This window comes from Callithrix jacchus, chromosome 6 (genome assembly GCF_049354715.1).
Source record: "Callithrix jacchus isolate 240 chromosome 6, calJac240_pri, whole genome shotgun sequence".
NCBI lineage: Eukaryota > Metazoa > Chordata > Mammalia > Primates > Cebidae > Callithrix > Callithrix jacchus.
Window position 1 is genome coordinate 137,949,787 of NC_133507.1, and position 17,352 is coordinate 137,967,138.

Consider the following 17,352-nt stretch of genomic DNA (forward strand, 5'->3'; position numbering starts at 1 on the left):
TTCAGTTTACTTCCTATTAGACATAAGCTGAATTACCAGGAAGTTTTAAAAATCCTAAGTGGTATAATCCATATGTCATTGATATTAAGTGCATACTAATTCTGATCAACTTCCCTTTTTTTGTTGTGTATGTGTATTTTTTTTTTTTTGAGGTAGGGTCTCATTCTGTCACCCAGGCTAGAGTGCAATGGTGCCAGCATAGCTCACAGCAACCTCACCTTGACTGATCCTTGCACCTGATCTTCCCGAGTAGCTGAGACTATAGGTGCACGCCACCAATTCCACCTAATTTAAAAATTTTTATTTTTGTAGAGATTGTCTTACTGTTTTGCCCAGGCTGGCCTCAAACTCCTGGCTTCAAGCAGCCCTCCCATCTTGGCCTCCCAAAGTGTTAGGATTACACGCATGAACCATCATGCCTGGCCTGCTTCCTAATTCATTATTTAATAATTGTGCCTTGGAAATGTATCCCTGGAGATGCCCGTGTGCATGTACACATACCTCTTGCCTGTCAGGAAAACCATTTGCACTAAAATCCCAGGCCTAAATCTGTATAATCATTTCTCAATCTCTAAGCATCCTCTGCAGCATCTTGCCACACAAGGTCTGTGCATAGAATCAGAGCAGGATGCTTAGAAAGTGAACCTGAGCAAGGCTGAAGTTACAGTATGCTGGGAGAATTCTTCGTTTACATTCTGCCTATGTGGAGGCTGGAAAGGGATCTTTTTTTAATCACATTCGATTTAGGAATCCATATTTCTATAATGCTCAGAAATTTTGCCCAAGATGTTCAAAGTATAAAGTATATCAGGGTTGCTTATGAGTTTAATAAGAACATAACTAGACTACTAGAATGTAATCTCATTTATTAACTGTGTCTAGATCCATTGCTAAGCCTCTCTCCTCAGTGACCACGTATATTTGAATTTGTAGAAAATAATTCAGGAGAATGATTTCTTAATATGAAAACTCTCTTTTAGAGGAAAGAAGTTTGAGAAGAGGCATATTGAAATATTCACTGACCTCAGCAGCCGATTCAGCAAAAGTCAGCTGGATATTATAATTCATAGCTTGAAGAAATGTGACATCTCCCTGCAATTCTTGTAAGATCCTAAAAATAATGCATGTATACAAATTCTCCGATTTCCTAATACAGTGAATGGGACTTCCTTATAGAGTACTTGGTTTATGGGAATTTTCACTTTCTGTTCCAAGGCCGTATCTATCATATGACTGACTACTCAGAAAACATATGCTGATTATTCTCTGTGTTCTAGGAACTGTTCTGAGTGTTGGTGACAGAGATGAAAGTCAGTGATACAGAAGAATTGAGCTTAGTAGCAGATTATTTTTCCATGTTCTTAGACTCAAAAAATTGCAGAATTAGAAGAACCCGTTGAGGATATTCAGTTTATCTCCTTCCTATGTAGAAAACTTTACCCAAACGGTTACCAGATTGATGGGTTTTTTTCCCCTTAAACAGCGCTAGAAAACTGTGTCCTGTAGAGAGTGGATGGATGTTTTAGGGTAGACAGGAATGCCAACTTGGGAATCATTCTAAATACACAACATGTTTGTATTTAACTCTTTACAGATCCAAAAGATGTAGATACACAGATAAAATTTAATTTGTTTATGTGTATTCAGAGATGGGGTCCATAACTTTAGGGGAAAAACATTGCACATTCTGTTAGGGAGAGAGTTCCTCCTCACACAATAACTTGAATTCTCCCTCCAGGATTTCCTTTACACTGCTAATAAAAATTTCTTTCACAACGCTAACACTTCCTGTGCATTTGAAACCTAATTTTTCTTGTCCTATTTTTGGTGAAAGTTGAGTGATGGTATAGGATGTTGAATTATTAATCTTCTGTCGTTTTTCAAATTGAGAGCTTTGCCAAGAAGTCTAGTTCAGAGTGGTAAGCCTTTAGCTTCTTAAAGTGCCTGCCAGGGGACATTAAGAACTTGTTTTGCATGTATGAGTAGTCTTCTCTAAGACTGCTGAGCAGCATCTCCTTTTTGTAGGACAGTGGAAAAAGAGTTCAGAATAACCCATCAAACCAATACTTATTAAGACAGTACTTCAGAGAAATTAAGTGCTTTTTAAGTGACACTTCTTATTCAGTTGAGGTTTTTCTCAGTACTTCAGAAGCCCAGCTCAGCTTCTCGTCCCTGTTCATAATCTCAGTATGCCTTTACATGATAGAAGCGTACTGTACTTCTGTGAATGTTACTTGAGAGGGCTACTGATTTTTTCAATGAGCAATACAGAAAAGTGCAGAAGAGGAAGCATGCCCTTTTATTTGCTTTTTATTTGGTTGTATTTTTTTTCTTGGATAATAAGCTTTCTTCCTGTGCTACAAACCTCCAGCATACAAAGTAGTGTTCATAGTTTTTATTGTTCGGTGTATTCCATGTACAATTGATTTTTCTAATTGGACTAAAAAAATACCAGCAGCTCAAAGAAGCACTGTGTTCGGAACAGGCTTGTTCCTTGGACATAGTTATAAATGTATTTTATATATATATTTTTTACTATTTTCATTTTTTAAGAGATAAGGTCTTGTTCTGTTACCCAGGCTGGAGTGCAGTGGCACAGTTATAGCTCACTGCAGCCTAAAACTCTTGGGATCAAGTGAACCTCCCACCTGAGCCTTTTTTATAGCTGAGATTACAGATGTACGTTACCATACCCAGCAGTTCTTAGGTTTTTGGTTTTTGTTTTGACTTGGAGTCTTGCTCTGTTGCCCAGGCTAGAGTGCAATGGCACAGTCTGATCTCGGCTCACTGCAACCTCTGCCTCCTGGGCTCAAGTGGTTCTCCTATCAGCCTCCCGAGGAGCTGGGATTACAGGTGTGTAAAACCACACCCAGCTAACATGTGTGTTTTTAGAGAGGCAGGGTTTCACCATGTTGGCCAGGCTGGTCTTGAACTCCTGACCTCGAGTGTTTTCCCCACTTTGCCTCCCAAAGTGCTGGGATTACAGCCGTGAGCCACTTTACCTGGCATCATTTTAAGTTTCTTCTGCTGACTACTGAGGAAGCTTGTTTCTGATCTAATGCAGAATAGACAGAACTGTTATTGTAACTTCTTTTTCCCTGATAACTTCCTTTCTCTTCACTTCTATGTCATTTGTCCTTTTCTAGTTCATGATAGGGAAACAGCAGTAACGTGATGCAAACCCTGTGTGTCACACTTTGCTCCCTGGAAACTTTTTATCTAATAAATAATGCAGGACATGCAAATTACATCATGTTGCATTTGCTAAGTATATGAAGAAAAAATGTAAATAGAAAGCCCTATTAAGAGTAGCAAATAAAATGAGAAATTGCCTTAAAAACAAATTTATTTCTCACAGTTCTGGAGGCTGGGAAGTCCAAGATCACAGCACTAGCAGATGTGGTATCTGCCGAGAGATCTCTGCTTCCAAGATGGTGCCTTATTACTGTGTCTTCCCATGTCAAAAGAGCTAGCACTGTGTGCTCACATAATGGAAGGACATAAAAGGCAAAGATGACAAAAAGCCTCTTCCCTTCAACCACTTTTTTAAGGTCACTCATTCCGTTTATGAGTTCCCTATCCTTAGGACTTCATTACCTCCCAAAGACCCTCTGTCTTAATACTATTATATTGGTGATTAGGTTTCAATGTAATGATTTTGGGGACACATTTAGGCCATAACAATGTGGAAGAGGCCAGTCTGAGAGAGTAAAGCCAGGGTAAACACAAATAAAGGTGAAATAGAGAGTAATCCTTGGAATAGTTGAGACCCTGGGATTTCCTAAGGCCTTGTGCCACCCTGCCCTTTCAATTGTTTGGTTATGTAGGCCAGTGATTTTTTCCCCTTTTATAAATCAAAGATTTCAGTCACTTGAAACTGGGAGAAATAAGCTAAGATAGGTAAGAGTCATTTGACAGATGAGAAATTTGAAGTTTGATAAGGTTGACTGATATGCTAATTTTTTCATACCTGCTGAGTAACAGTTACAGGATTGGAATCTTAACTACTGTTGATCTTTCTTTAATAGCCTGCCTTTCTCACTTGACAAGGAAGGTGGAAGTGGAGACAGAGGAGATGGCCCCTTTCTCTTGGGTGGCCATGGGCCCTCCTTTCCACTAAAAGGAATTACCGAACAGCAAAAAGAAGGTCTTGAGATAGTGAAAATGGTGATGATATCTTTAGAAGGTGAAGATGGGTTGGATGAAATTTATTCCTTCAGGTAAGAATTGAAAAAATTGCTGGGAATTTTAATTGTATCCACATAAATTTCTTTTTTGATTAGAGGTCATACAAATGTTTTCTTCTTCTAGGCAACTCTTGAATTAGTCATTCCTTAATATTCTGAGTTTTATTAAAGAAATGGTACCCCACTTTTAATTACCCTTTTTAAAGTTTGTGTTCTTGGCATACATTTCTCATTTATTTCTAGGACCTGTATCAGTGAAGTTTAGGAATGTATAGATACTATGAGAAATTAACATGTCAAATTGCAAAAGGTGAAATAGTAGATTTCATCATTATGCCAAGCTTGGGATACATTTCTTGGGCCCTTTTTTTTCATACATGTACAAAAAAAATTCTTAATTATAGAAAGTGGTCTCAGATTTGAGATGGTCAGTATCTTCCTATCATCGATTAGGGTTTTAGAAAGTAACACATTATGGTATAGTGATTTTTTTTTAACTTTTGATCACAAAGTAGTTTAATCAGGTGAGAAAAAAAGAAAAAAACCTACAATGCAAAGAATTCAGAACCTACTTATTTTCCATGGGCTTTGGAAAGGCAAAAGTGAACTCCCCAAAGTACCATATAATGATAAAGCAAACTATTTTCAACCATCCAGCTAGAGACTGGAAGAGACCATCTCCTTTATCCATCTTATTCTTGGTTGGAATTGGACATACAAGCATTTTGAGCAGAGAAACTAAGAAGAATCAGTGTCATCTAGAATAGTATGTGTCTCTGGGGTTCAATTTAGTAAAAGTGGCAATAGAGTACTTTAGATAGCAGTATGACTTGGGTTGTTCAAATTCTCGGTGATAATACTGCTTGATATTCATGAATTATTTACAGATTATCAATCGGTACACAAAATACAGGCTGCTTAAGCAAATTGAAATAATGATTCAACAACAAATTTTTTAAAAAGTAGCTACACTGTATATCTTAAAATATTTTTTCTCAACGACCATTTTAAATATTTCTGATGAGCTGTAATTGACAAAAACTATATTCTGATTTTCCGAGTATAGCCTTCAAAAGTTAGAGGTAAATGGAGATTCAGGAAGCAGAATTGAAATTGCCCACAGTATTGCCGTAGGAATCAGTGAGGAATCCAGTAAGGCAAAGTTTCGTGCCCTAATGTGTACTTGTCGCAGTATGTACAGATATGTGTTCCCAAGTTTGTCTTTCAAATTTGGGAATAAATGCCTTAAGCTAACATATTAATCATGATATCATAAGGAAAATTTAGGCTGGGCACCGTGGCTCACCCCTGTAATCCCAGCACTTTGGGAGGCTGAGGCAGGTGGATCACCTGAGGTCAGGAGTTTGAGACCAGCCTCACCAACATGGTGAAACTCTGTCTCTACTAACAATAGCAGTAATTAGCTGGGCATGGTGGTTCATGTCTGTAGTCCCAGCTACTTGAGAGACCGAGGCAGGAGAATCACTTGAACCTGGGAGGCGAAGGTTGCAGTGAACCAATATCATGCCACTGCACTCCAGCCTGGTCGACAGAGCAAGACTTCATCTCAAAAGAAAAAGAAAAATTAGAGGACAATATAGATAACTCTTTAAAAAGTGTGTGTGTGTGTGTGTTTAATTTTTCCATAGCATAGCAGGCAGGGAAATTATTGACTATGCATTGTTTAAGCAATTTGAAGCTACTTTGATTTTAGGTCTGCCATGAAGATGTAGACCAGAACTTTGCCATCCAATACAATAGCTGTTAGCTAAATGTGGCTATTTAAATTCAAATTAGTCAAAATTAAATGCATTTTAAAATTGAGTCCCTCAGTCACACTAGCTGTTTTTCAAGTGTCTATTGGGCTGGCATGGTGAGAAATAGAACATTCCTATTATTGCAGAAAGTTGTACTGGACAGCACTGTGTGGATCTTAGGAAGATAGCTTGACATCTACTTGGGGAGATTGAGCTGTACTGCAGAACTGAGTCAGTTCTCAGATTTTTTTTTTTTGATCAGAGTCTCAAAGAGACATGCAGTGTCTCAAACAGATCTCAAAGAGATCCTGCAATGGTGTGATCTTGGCTCACCGCAACCTCTGCCTACCAGGTTCAAGCAATTCTCGTGCCTTAGCCTTCTGAGTAGCTGGGATTACAGGTGTGCGCCACCATGCCCCTGCTACTCAGATCTTATGTATTAGATATGCATCTTTAGAATTTCCCCTGAAATAGAATCTAAACCTCATGGTGATTTTAGACCATGAGGTTTAGATTCTCTTTGACTAGTAATGTTGAGTCGGACAGGTTAGATCTTGTCCAGATCCATTCCTCCCTCAATAAATCCAGAGACATGGTGTACCATAGGCTTTGGAAGCTGGGTGTCAGGTAAAACATCTACTTATTCATTGTAAATTATTTCTGAAAATTGGAGTCTCTCGAGACCTCCCTGTCCATAACTCTGTGGATAATGTGAGATAATTCTCTTACCACTTCGTAGATCTGTTTTTTATCTGTACCAAGGAGTTCAACCAGAAAGTCTGGACTGTATGCTTTGAGTGTATTTTGTCATTAATTCCTTTGCTGCTTATTTTAGTGAATTCCACAAATTCCACCTATCCTATCACCTTCCCTGTTGTGTTTCATTAGGGGCCAGATGAAAATATGATTGATCTTCACTTTTGTTTAAATGAAGCAGCACTCCACAACACTGTGTTTACACCTCTCCCCAGCTTTTCCCACCAGTAAGAAACGTAGAGTTACCTGCTTTACCTTAAGACTAAATATGAACTAAATTCCTTTATTCCTTGGATAGTCTTTGTTTAACTTCTCCCTCTGATATATATATAAAAACATACCTTTAATATTCAGAATTGGAATTAATGAATTATAGAGTTGTGAGCAGTGATATTATAGGATGGCACACTCCCTTTGATATTCTAGAGCAGAGGTTCTTATCCTCAGGCCCATGGTTTTCAGGGAGTTGGTAGTGAACCCCCGCCTTTTTTTTGAGATGGAGTCTCGCTCTGTATCCCATGCTGGAGTGCAGTGGCGCCATCTCAGCTCACTGCAACCTCTGCCTTCCTGGTCTCAGCTCAAGCAGTTCTCCTACCTCAGCTTCCCAAGTACCTGGGATTACAGGCACAAGCCACCGTGGCCTATTTTTTGTTATTTTTAGTAGAGATGGGGTTTCACCATGTTGGCCAGTCTGGTCTTGAACTCCTGACCTCGTGATCCGCCTGCCCCAGTCTCCCAGAACCCTTTATATTATGTGCAGACTCATTTGTAAATGTGCTTTTATTACATCCTCAGAGATGTCCTTGGTCCTGAAAAAAATGTTAAGAACCTCTGACAGAGTTGAAAGAAAATACTGAATAAGAGGAAGATAGAGCTGTTGTTTTTCTCCTGTCAGTAAAGTAATTCAGCTCCTGTTTCCTTCTGAGCCAACTCACTCATACTCTAGCTGTCTCCCAACTTGTGGTGGTTGTTTTCCTGCCATCCCCTGCTGTTTCTCTCTATAATTAACAACAGCTCACTTTTCATTCTAGAAAACCAAGGCATCATTCAGCACAAATTAACATTTAAAAAATTATTGCTTTCATTTTATACTTTTTTTTATTAAGTGAGAGTCTGAGAAAACTGTGTGTCTTCAAGAAAATTGAGAGGCATTCCATCCACTGGCCCTGCCGACTGACCATTGGCTCCAATTTGTCTATAAGGATTGCAGCCTATAAATCGGTAAGTGGCAGGCACACATTTTTAACAGATATGTTACCAGGCAGATAAATATGTGTATATAAGGAAAAGACAGTCCATGTGCGTGTTACTCAGAATCATAATTACTGCTTTTCTAGCTGTTCTCCCTGCTCATTTAATCTCTGTTTAGCGTTTTATGTAAAAGGCAGGCTAGGAGAGGAAGTTTAAAGGATTGTCTGTAATAGAGTTTGATTCCCTCCTCTTTTACTTTCTCTCCATTGATAATTGATTGTTAATCATAAGTTCTAGACCTGTCTCTTTTTTTAAAAAGAAAGAAAATGAAATGGCTATGTCACTGTAATATCATAGCAGAAATACAGACAATGTACCAAAGTTAAGTTCAGTTTTGGAGACTAAGTTACATCTAAGTCAATTGTGAATGATCTGATACTAACAACGTCTGAAATGTAAAAAAGAACTGAGTTGTTACTGTAAAATTGCATTTCATAATATATGTACATTATATACAATAGCACACTTTAAAAAAATGAGTTTTTTTTGGTGATTATTTGATAAAATCTAATTTGAGTAGGAATCTGATTCGTGCCTCTACATGATCCTTCTTGCCTTTTTCCTTTAAGTGTTCAAGATAAATATATAGGAATATTTTAGGCAAATAAAATAAATATGCAAAAACATGTTTTTATATATTCAGTTGCTTTTTTGTGTATTAAAGAACTTAATTCCAAAATATATGATATGTCCCTGACAACCTTGGGATAGTTCTTTATTTATTTTGGGTTCCATCAAAGCCTAGAATAGTGTCCCTAGGAATGTGAATACCCTCTCCCCCGTTTCCTGTTTGGCTTCCTTTTCAAATATTTTTGTTGATTTCTGACACAGGTATATTCCTTCCTTTTTTTTTTTCTGTTGGAAACTATGATAAAATGTGTAGTCCTCTTTTTATTAGATAGTCTGGCTGGACACAGTGGCTCATGCTTATAATCCCAGTACTTTGGGAGGCTGAGGTGGGCAGATCACTTGAGGCCAGGAGTTTGAGACCAGCCTGGTCAACATGGTGAAACCCCGTCTCTACTAAAAATACAAAAATTAGTTAGGCCTGGTGGTACATACCTGTAGTCCCAGCTACTTGGGTAACTGAGGCACGAAAATTGCTCAAACCCAGGAGGAGAAGGTTGCAGTGAGCCAAGATCATGCCACTGTACTCCAACCTGGGCGATAGAGTGAGACTCTGTCTCAAAACATAAAAATAAATAAGTAAATAAAAATATCAGACATTCTGAGGTTTTGTATAGGAAAGTGTGAATGTAAAGAATTGTGGATTACCTTTGAGTAATGAAAATGAAGGATTACCTTTGAGGTAAATTGTGGATTACCTTTGAGGAGAAAATGAAATGCAGAGTTATCCAGTATATTTTGTTATGAAATAAACCATAGTTTTCCTAATAGACATGAGCAAACAAAATAATGTAGCTAGAGTAATTGTTCTGGATTTTTGTCTGTGCCAGAGAGTATATTAGGTTTTCATCTTCTGTCAATTGAAATCCTAACTTTCCTTGTTTTCCCTTTGTGTTCTGGAATGTAAGATTCTACAGGAAAGAGTTAAAAAGACTTGGACAGTTGTGGATGCAAAAACTCTAAAAAAAGAAGATATACAAAAAGAAACAGTTTATTGCTTAAATGACGATGATGAAACTGAAATTTTAAAAGAGGATATTATTCAAGGTATTTCAGTAAGAGTTTTCACTGTTGCCTAAAAGACATTTTCTTCAATGTGATACAATGCAGGCTGGGGTTTGTATTATTATTTGTTTAGAGTTATTTCTTTGAGTTATAGAGATATAACTATTTGAGAGGATAATGAGACCTAGGTCGTTGAGCTCGTTTGTTGAGTCTTAGGTAGGTTGGTTCTCAGGAATACACCTCAGTGTTCCATCTCTGAGTTTTAAATGTCTCAAGTACGGTGCTCAATACTTGGCTTTAATTTTAAAGTTTGAAACTCACTAGCTAGGAGGATGTTTAAATTAATATGGCTGAACTAAGGGTTTTCTCTTGTTTATTTTTCATTTTTAACTTACATGTTGATTATTATTCTAAGTGCCAATTTCAGGTTTTATATCCTACCAGATACGCTTCCTTAATTTAAAGGCTGAAAATTATTTTTATTTATTATATTGCTTCATATTAAATAGGAGTTTTAAAGTTGTACTCCTATATTATATCCATTTGGATTGAATAGTGTGTCTAGATGGCATACTTATGCAGAGAACTTAGAAACTAGCTGAGGCTATCTGTATGTTCAAGACCTAAAATTATTAAGATACCAAATGATGGTTAAGATAGAAACCAGAGTCCTTAGATAAATGTTTTGCCAGGCTATTCATTGCCCAGTATGATGTTGATTTGCAAGTCTTGAAAAGGATTATTTTCCTCTGTGGCACTGTATCTCATCTTATGTGTATTTGTGTGTGTTGGAGAAGGAGGTTGTTTAAAGGAGGTGGTGGTTATGATTCTTTCCTTTCTCCTGATGGAATATCTGTAGAATGTAATTAATACGCTACAATTTCTACTAATTCTTTAATTCAATTCTGTAGTATAGAACATGAATTTTGGAATCAACCCTGGATTAGAATCATGGTTTCATCATTGGTTAATCATTTGATCCTAGAATACTGACTGGCTCATAGTAGGAAGAATATAATTAAAGGCACAAGACCAGGAAAGTAGGGGGACTTCTCAGAGATATAAGTAGTCCAGTTGGGTTGGTGTATTGAGCATGTACAGTTTAGTACTTGGGGGTCACATCTAATGGACAGCCTGCATTTTCTCTTTTAATCATCGGCAGCCACCTTATAAAGCATGTTATTTCCATTTTATAGATAAGGGAACTGAGGCTGAAAGACACTTATTCACCTATTCAGTGCCACACAGCTCACAACTAGCAGGACTTCAATTTAAGGCCTGTACTGCTTCGGAGTCTGTGTGCCTGCATACTATTCTGCATTTGGACTCAGTAATGAAGGGCTTTGGATAGTAGGCTAAGAGTTTATGCATAACCTTGAAAACAATGGAACCACTTACAGTTTTGAAAAGTAGAATGTCACTGGGGCTGTGTTTTAGGAAGATTAATGTGACAACTGGTCGTAGGATGAAATGGAAGGAGAAGGATCTAGAGATGATGATGGATGCCAGTTCTTTTGGTTGTTAGCAAAGAAAGCAACCCTGGTTATCTTAGGCAAAAAGGGAATTTATTGCTGGGGCAATGGAGAGGGAAGAGTTAAAAACTGCTTGGGTTTATAAAGAGCATAGAAGTACATCTTTTCTCCTGTACCTTTTTGCGGTTCCTCTGCCTGTCCACTTTCCAACCCCTGATCAGCTAGAGGTTTTTTTTTTTCTTGAACTAAGGGACCAGTATTTACATGTGGGCAAAGGAGTCTTGTTAAATGTTGTAGTCTGTTGTATACTTTTTGCCATGTACAAAAGTTGGAGTTAGGTGCCCTTTAAGTAGATGAACCAGAACATAAAACAGTTTTAATTAGAACCTTCAAGTTACAGTTACACTATTCACATGGTTCAAGTAAGATGACGATGACAGAGATAAGTTAAGGCAGACATTTAGTTTTGGTAGCAGTCTTCATCATGTGCCATACATTTCCCTGTTTTTGTTGGAATTTTTGGTTTTGTCACTAGCTTTTTAAAAAAGATATACATGGAAATAAAAATATGTTTCTTTTTAATAAAATACATATCATCAACAAATTAACAGGAACAAATAAACACTAGATCACAGAATCTGTCCCTGGATATACAAGTTTTATTGTGTCTTGGGGTAAAGATGCATGTGCTTTCCCTTTACATTTATCCAAGGCCAGAATCCTTAGATTTTGATGCTACTTCTTCCCCTTAAACATGTAAGATACTGTGTGTTGAAAAGGCTTGATCTTCCATAAAATACAGGCCACGGAACAGGGTTGGACTTTTTTTTTTTTTTTTTTAAGAGGCCAAGAGCCTGTATTTATATAAATATCCTGTGTAATTAAAAAGAAAAAAAATACAATCAAATCCCAGAAATAAAATAAATATAGAAAAATATGCAACTTATCAATTGAATGTTTCCAAATGGAAGAGTTTTAGATTCTTCTGTCAGGCATTGCATATCGCCAGAATGCATTTTTGAGAACATTTTGTTCTGAAAATTTCCTGTGGGCATTTTTCTCTGTGGGTCTCTAGGTTTCCGAATAATGTGTTCTTATGTTTACAAATCGTGCTGTACTTTAGTCAACCATGGTTTATCTTTGGAGGATAACTAGTACATTATATTTGCCACATTTTTTCTTTTAGGCTGGGTAATCATTAAGGTAACTAGATTGCAAAAGATGCTACTTTAAAAAATGTAATTAGATTTTAATCGTCTCTATATTGTATATGTGGTTTGTGTATCTACTGCTGCTTTTTCACCATGTATCACAAGGGGCAGTAATCTGATTCCAGGGAATAGAAGATGGAGGCTTGCTCTGGCTTGTGTGTGTATTGTTAATGTATGCACAGAGCTAATTTCAGCTTGAAGAAAATGAGGCCCCATATGCTTAACAGATGCTCTTCTCTTTTTTTCCAGGGTTCCGCTATGGAAGTGATATAGTTCCTTTCTCTAAAGTGGATGAGGAACAAATGAAATATAAATCGGAGGGGAAGTGCTTCTCTGTTTTGGGATTTTGTAAATCTTCTCAGGTACAATTGTGAACAAAATAATGAGCTCTTTCCTGTTACTTGAAATGGTGTGCTTTTGATTGGTCATTTTACTTATTTATTATTTTTTGAGTTATAGTTTTTTTCTTGTTGCCCAGGCTGGAGTGCAATGGCATGATCTCAGCTCACTGCAACCTCCACCTCCCGGGTTCAAGCTATTCTCCTATCTCAGCCTCCTGAGTAGCTGGGATGACAGGCGCCCACCACTGAGCCCAGCCAATTTTTGTATTTTTAGTAGAGATGGAATTTCACCATGTTACTCAGATTGGTCTCAAACTCCTGACCTAAGGTGATCTGCTTGCTTTGGCCTCCCAAACTGCTGGGATTACAGGCATGAACCACTGCGCCTGGCTGGTCATTTCATTTATAATGTATATTTTTTTCACTTTTAATTTTTCTAAAATGTAGTCTGGGGGTTAGTGTTGCCATGGTATGTATTTTATACATTAGGAAATTGAGGTTCAGAGCTGTTAAGTAAGTCTATATGAGTCTAGCAAATTAAAAATATAGGATGGTTTTTCAATGGGGAGTGGAAGTGGAGATGAGGGGTATGTAAATTATATAGGCCTAACCCTCATACCTTTGAGACTCAGTCTTCTTGAATTGCCGTTATGGTGAAAGTGCTTATAATGTGTCAACTCTAGAGATGGGAGGACAAAAAAATGTATGAGAAACACTGCCCAATACAACACATGGCGTGTTCTTAAAAATAAACCCCAGGCTCCAGATTTCATGGATCAGACAGAAGTTGATCTTGGTAGATAAGTGCTGGTGGTTATGATTTTCAGAACTCTTCAATACTCATTTTCTAATCTGATATTAGTAGAGCTGTCTTGACCCCTCTTGATACTGTGCTAGATAAGTTAATTGAATTTAAGAGGGTGTGGGGAGAGACATGTAGTCCTTATTTTTTATTTAATTTCTCTTTCTTTCAACCCTTCCCCTCTAATTCTTCACTTTACTATTTATATTACACTTTACTAATACTTCACTGATAAGTGCCTCATCGCTACTCTTAGGAGGAAATGCAAACCACTTAAGTTTTGTTCTTAGGAGACTTCATGATCCGATTGATCTTTGCTAATCTCTCTAATTTTTCACCTCTCCCCTCACACAGTGGCACTGTACTACTCCAAGAGCAGTTTCCCAAATGTACTATGGTTTTATAGCACTCCAGACTACTATTTGTACTGTTTTCCCTGCCCGGAATACTTGTGCCCAGACTTTTCTCTTAGTTCCTATTTGTCCTTTTAAGTCTTGACTTAGGCGTCACCATTTGCAGAAACCTTCCCTGACCCCTCATGACCAGGCTTGGTGCTCTCCTTACATGCCATTAGATCACCATGTAACCCTGGACTGTAGTACTGCACTGCAGTTAATTTCGTATTTATCTATCGAACCTCCTCAAGGGCAGGATTATATTCTGTTCACTGTTGTGTTTATAATACTCAGGCACTGTTGGACACGTGCTCGGTGCTCAGATATTTATTGTGTTGAATTGAATTGAACTTCAGGTAATAAGATGTTTTAGTATCTGTGAATGTTTTTCAGTAAGAGGATTTTGAATGGAATTTCTTAGCAATATGTAGCATTACAGTTATACATGTTACTTATTTTGGATCAAAACCAATTCTTTTCCTCTCTTACTCTTGTAGGTTCAGAGAAGATTCTTCATGGGAAATCAAGTTCTAAAGGTCTTTGCAGCAAGAGATGATGAGGTGAGTTGGCAGCAGGTCTTTGAGGTAGTGCTACAGAATTGGATTGTAATTTTATGAAAGCGTGTTGTTTGGGGCTTTTATAGTTTAAAGTGGCATGAATTCTTGCAGTAGGAGTGGGAAAATCCACTGATCTTTAAAACTGAAAATGGAGAAATGGTAAATAAGTTTGTGTTAGCATGAGCACAAGACCCGATGACATGGAGACCAAGGAAGTATTAAAAACATTTTGAACAACTGCATTTAGGTATGGGAATTTCACAGTCAAATATTAAGGAGGGGCAGGGTCAGGTTGACATTTTGTGTTGTCATAAGCATCCTGGACGTACACTTCAGTGACTCACTAGACTGCTTTTGTCATTGAAGAAATGTGTCTTTCCACTATTCCTTTCCTGGCACTTGTTTCCTGCCTCCCCAAGATACTCTGTTTTCGGCCTGGTTTTTCTCTGGATAACAGCCCATGACTGCAGCATTCTATGCTCACATCTGCCCTTTCTTGTAAATATTTTCTATTTGATCTCCAAGTCAAAACTAACTTTTCTTGGAGATGTTCATCTAAACTGGGAGATTGCAATCTACTATCTCTAAGTCAGCTTATGTAGGTTTCCAAGTTTTTGCATTTGCAATTAATTAACTGGATGTAGAAGGCTTGTTTGTGGTGGGGGCAAGCTGGTGGTATAACTAGTATAGTTCTCTTTTTCTCCTCACTTCTGGAAGGTAGCTGGTTGCTGATGTAGTGGATGGGTATTCCATTATTATCTCAGAACAGTTAAAATTAAGAGAAGAAAATGTTTGGCTTCTACCCTGTACTGAATGAATTATTAGAGCACAATATTAGCATACATGAATCTTTAAATTTGAGAATCCTAGTTCATAGATTTCTCCTGAATCAAATCCTGTTGGGAATCATGCAAGTCTGGTATATTACTGTCAAAGCACGACTTGGCTGAAGTTCTATTTCATTTTGTTTTTGTTTTTGTTTTTTTTGAGACAGAATTTTGCTCTTGTTACCCAGGCTGGAGTGCAATGGCACGGTCTCGGCTCACCGCAACCTCCGCCTCCTGGGTTCAGGCAATTCTGCCTCAGCCTCCTGAGTAGCTGGGATTACAGGCACGCGCCACTATGCCCAGCTAATTTTTTGTATTTTTAGTAGAGACGGGGTTTCACCATGTTGACCAGGATGGTCTCGATCTTTTGACCTCGTGATCCACCCACCTCAGCCTCCCAAAGTGCTGGGATTACAGCTGTGAGCCACCACGCCCGGTCCTCATTTTGTTTTTTAAGAGACAGGATCTTGTTATGTTTCCCAGGCTGGCCTGGAACTCCTGGGCTCAAGTGATTCTCCCACCTCTGTTTTCCCAGTTAGCTGGAACTACAGGTGTGCACCACCATTTCCTGGCTTCTGCTGAAGTTTTAACTTCCACTATCTCTTTACACAAAGAACATTCTGATCACTTCTTGAGACTTGCTGGCTATGCAGTGAGGAATCACAAAGCTGTGTTGAGACACACGTGTTTGGTAATTATGTAGACTTGTTAGCTAAAGGCAGCCTTGTGGATTTCGTGATTCAAATCTGGCCTTATACAAACACTAATTTCTGTATTTCATAGTATTACTTTGAGGTAACTAAGGAAAAAAAAATTATCTCCTAATGGCAAAGGGATGTTCTCTAGTGTTGGTTTTTGATGTTGCAGTCAAAAAATGATAATGCCTAATTAGGGCTTATGAGATAAGCAAGGGAGTAAGGAAACCATGTCATATGAGGACTCCCAGTTTAAAAAAAAAAATGCCTGGAGAAGACTTCTGTAGGTAGGCAGGGGAGTAGGAGGGATGACAGACATAATAGCACTCTTTATGCATTTGGAGAATTATCCTGTAGAATAGAAATGAAACTGCTTCATATCAGAGGGGTGAACTGGAAACAGCAGGTGCTGGTTTTTGTTCAAGTTGGAGAATTATTTTGTCAACAAGGATTACTGTCTCCAAATGGATTGTTTTCTTGTAAGATAGATCTCCATTTCTTAAGTTTTCAAGAAGAGTCTTTATCACCATGAGTCACATGCACATGTAGGTTGTTAAACTACATGAATACTGTTGGGTTTTTTAACGCAGATATTCTGATTCTTTGGATAATTCCCTTGAAAAAGGTTTTCTCTTGTCATTGCCGTATAATTTTTTGTATTGAGAATATACTTTTTTTTTTGAGATGGAGTTTCGCTCTTGTTACCCGAGCTGGAGTACAATGGCACAATCTCGGCTCACCGCAACCCCCGCCTCCTGGGCCCAGGCAATTCTCCTGCCTCAGCCTCCGGAGTAGCTGGGATTATAGGCACGCGCCACTATGCCCAGCTAATTTTTTGTATTTTTAGTAGAGACGGGTTTTCACCATGTTGACCAAGATGGTCTCGATCTCTTGACCTCGTGATCCACCCGCCTTGGCCTCCCAAAGTGTTGGGATTACAGGCTTGAGCCACTGTGCCCGGCCCGAGAATATACTTTTATGTGCTCATTTGCACTGTGTGTAGAAAACAAGGGGGAGAAAAGAAGGGAAGGAAATGGAGCTTTAGTTGAGTTATACCTGGGTGTAGGATTGCCTTATCATGTAGCAGTCATTCACAGCCCCATCTTCCTCTTTTTTTAGGGGGGTTGGCATTTCACTCTTTGTTGCCCAGGCTGCAGTGGCACAGTCTCCGCTCATTGCAACCCCTGCCTCCTGGGTTCAAGCTATTCTCCTGTCTCAGCTTCCCAAGTAGCTGGGATTACAGGCGCCTGCCACTGCACCCAGCTAATTTTTATATTTTTGGTAGAGACTGGGTTTCACCATGTTGTCCAGGCTGGTCTTGAACTCCTGACCTCAGGTGATCCTCTTACCTCAGCCTCCCAAAGTGCTGGGATTACAGGTGTGAGCCACCATGCCCAGCCCCTTCCTTCTTTTAAATGTCCTAATTGGTCCTGTCAAAGACACAAATAAAAACTATCAAACAAATGTTC

At 38.4% G+C, this 17,352-nt stretch overlaps 1 protein-coding gene across 2 annotated transcripts in view; it reads left to right on the top strand.

Annotated features, from left to right (window-relative positions):
* The window catches only part of XRCC5 (X-ray repair cross complementing 5), a 95,103-nt gene that overhangs the window by 9,010 nt on the left and 68,741 nt on the right, over positions 1–17,352 (top strand). For both annotated transcript variants that reach the window (XM_017973703.4, XM_054257915.2), the window contains exons 5-10: positions 981–1,103; positions 4,029–4,220; positions 7,807–7,921; positions 9,487–9,625; positions 12,516–12,628; positions 14,302–14,364. In XM_017973703.4, the coding sequence (XP_017829192.2) occupies positions 981–1,103; positions 4,029–4,220; positions 7,807–7,921; positions 9,487–9,625; positions 12,516–12,628; positions 14,302–14,364 (745 nt within the window). The remainder of the gene's footprint in view (positions 1–980; positions 1,104–4,028; positions 4,221–7,806; positions 7,922–9,486; positions 9,626–12,515; positions 12,629–14,301; positions 14,365–17,352) is intronic.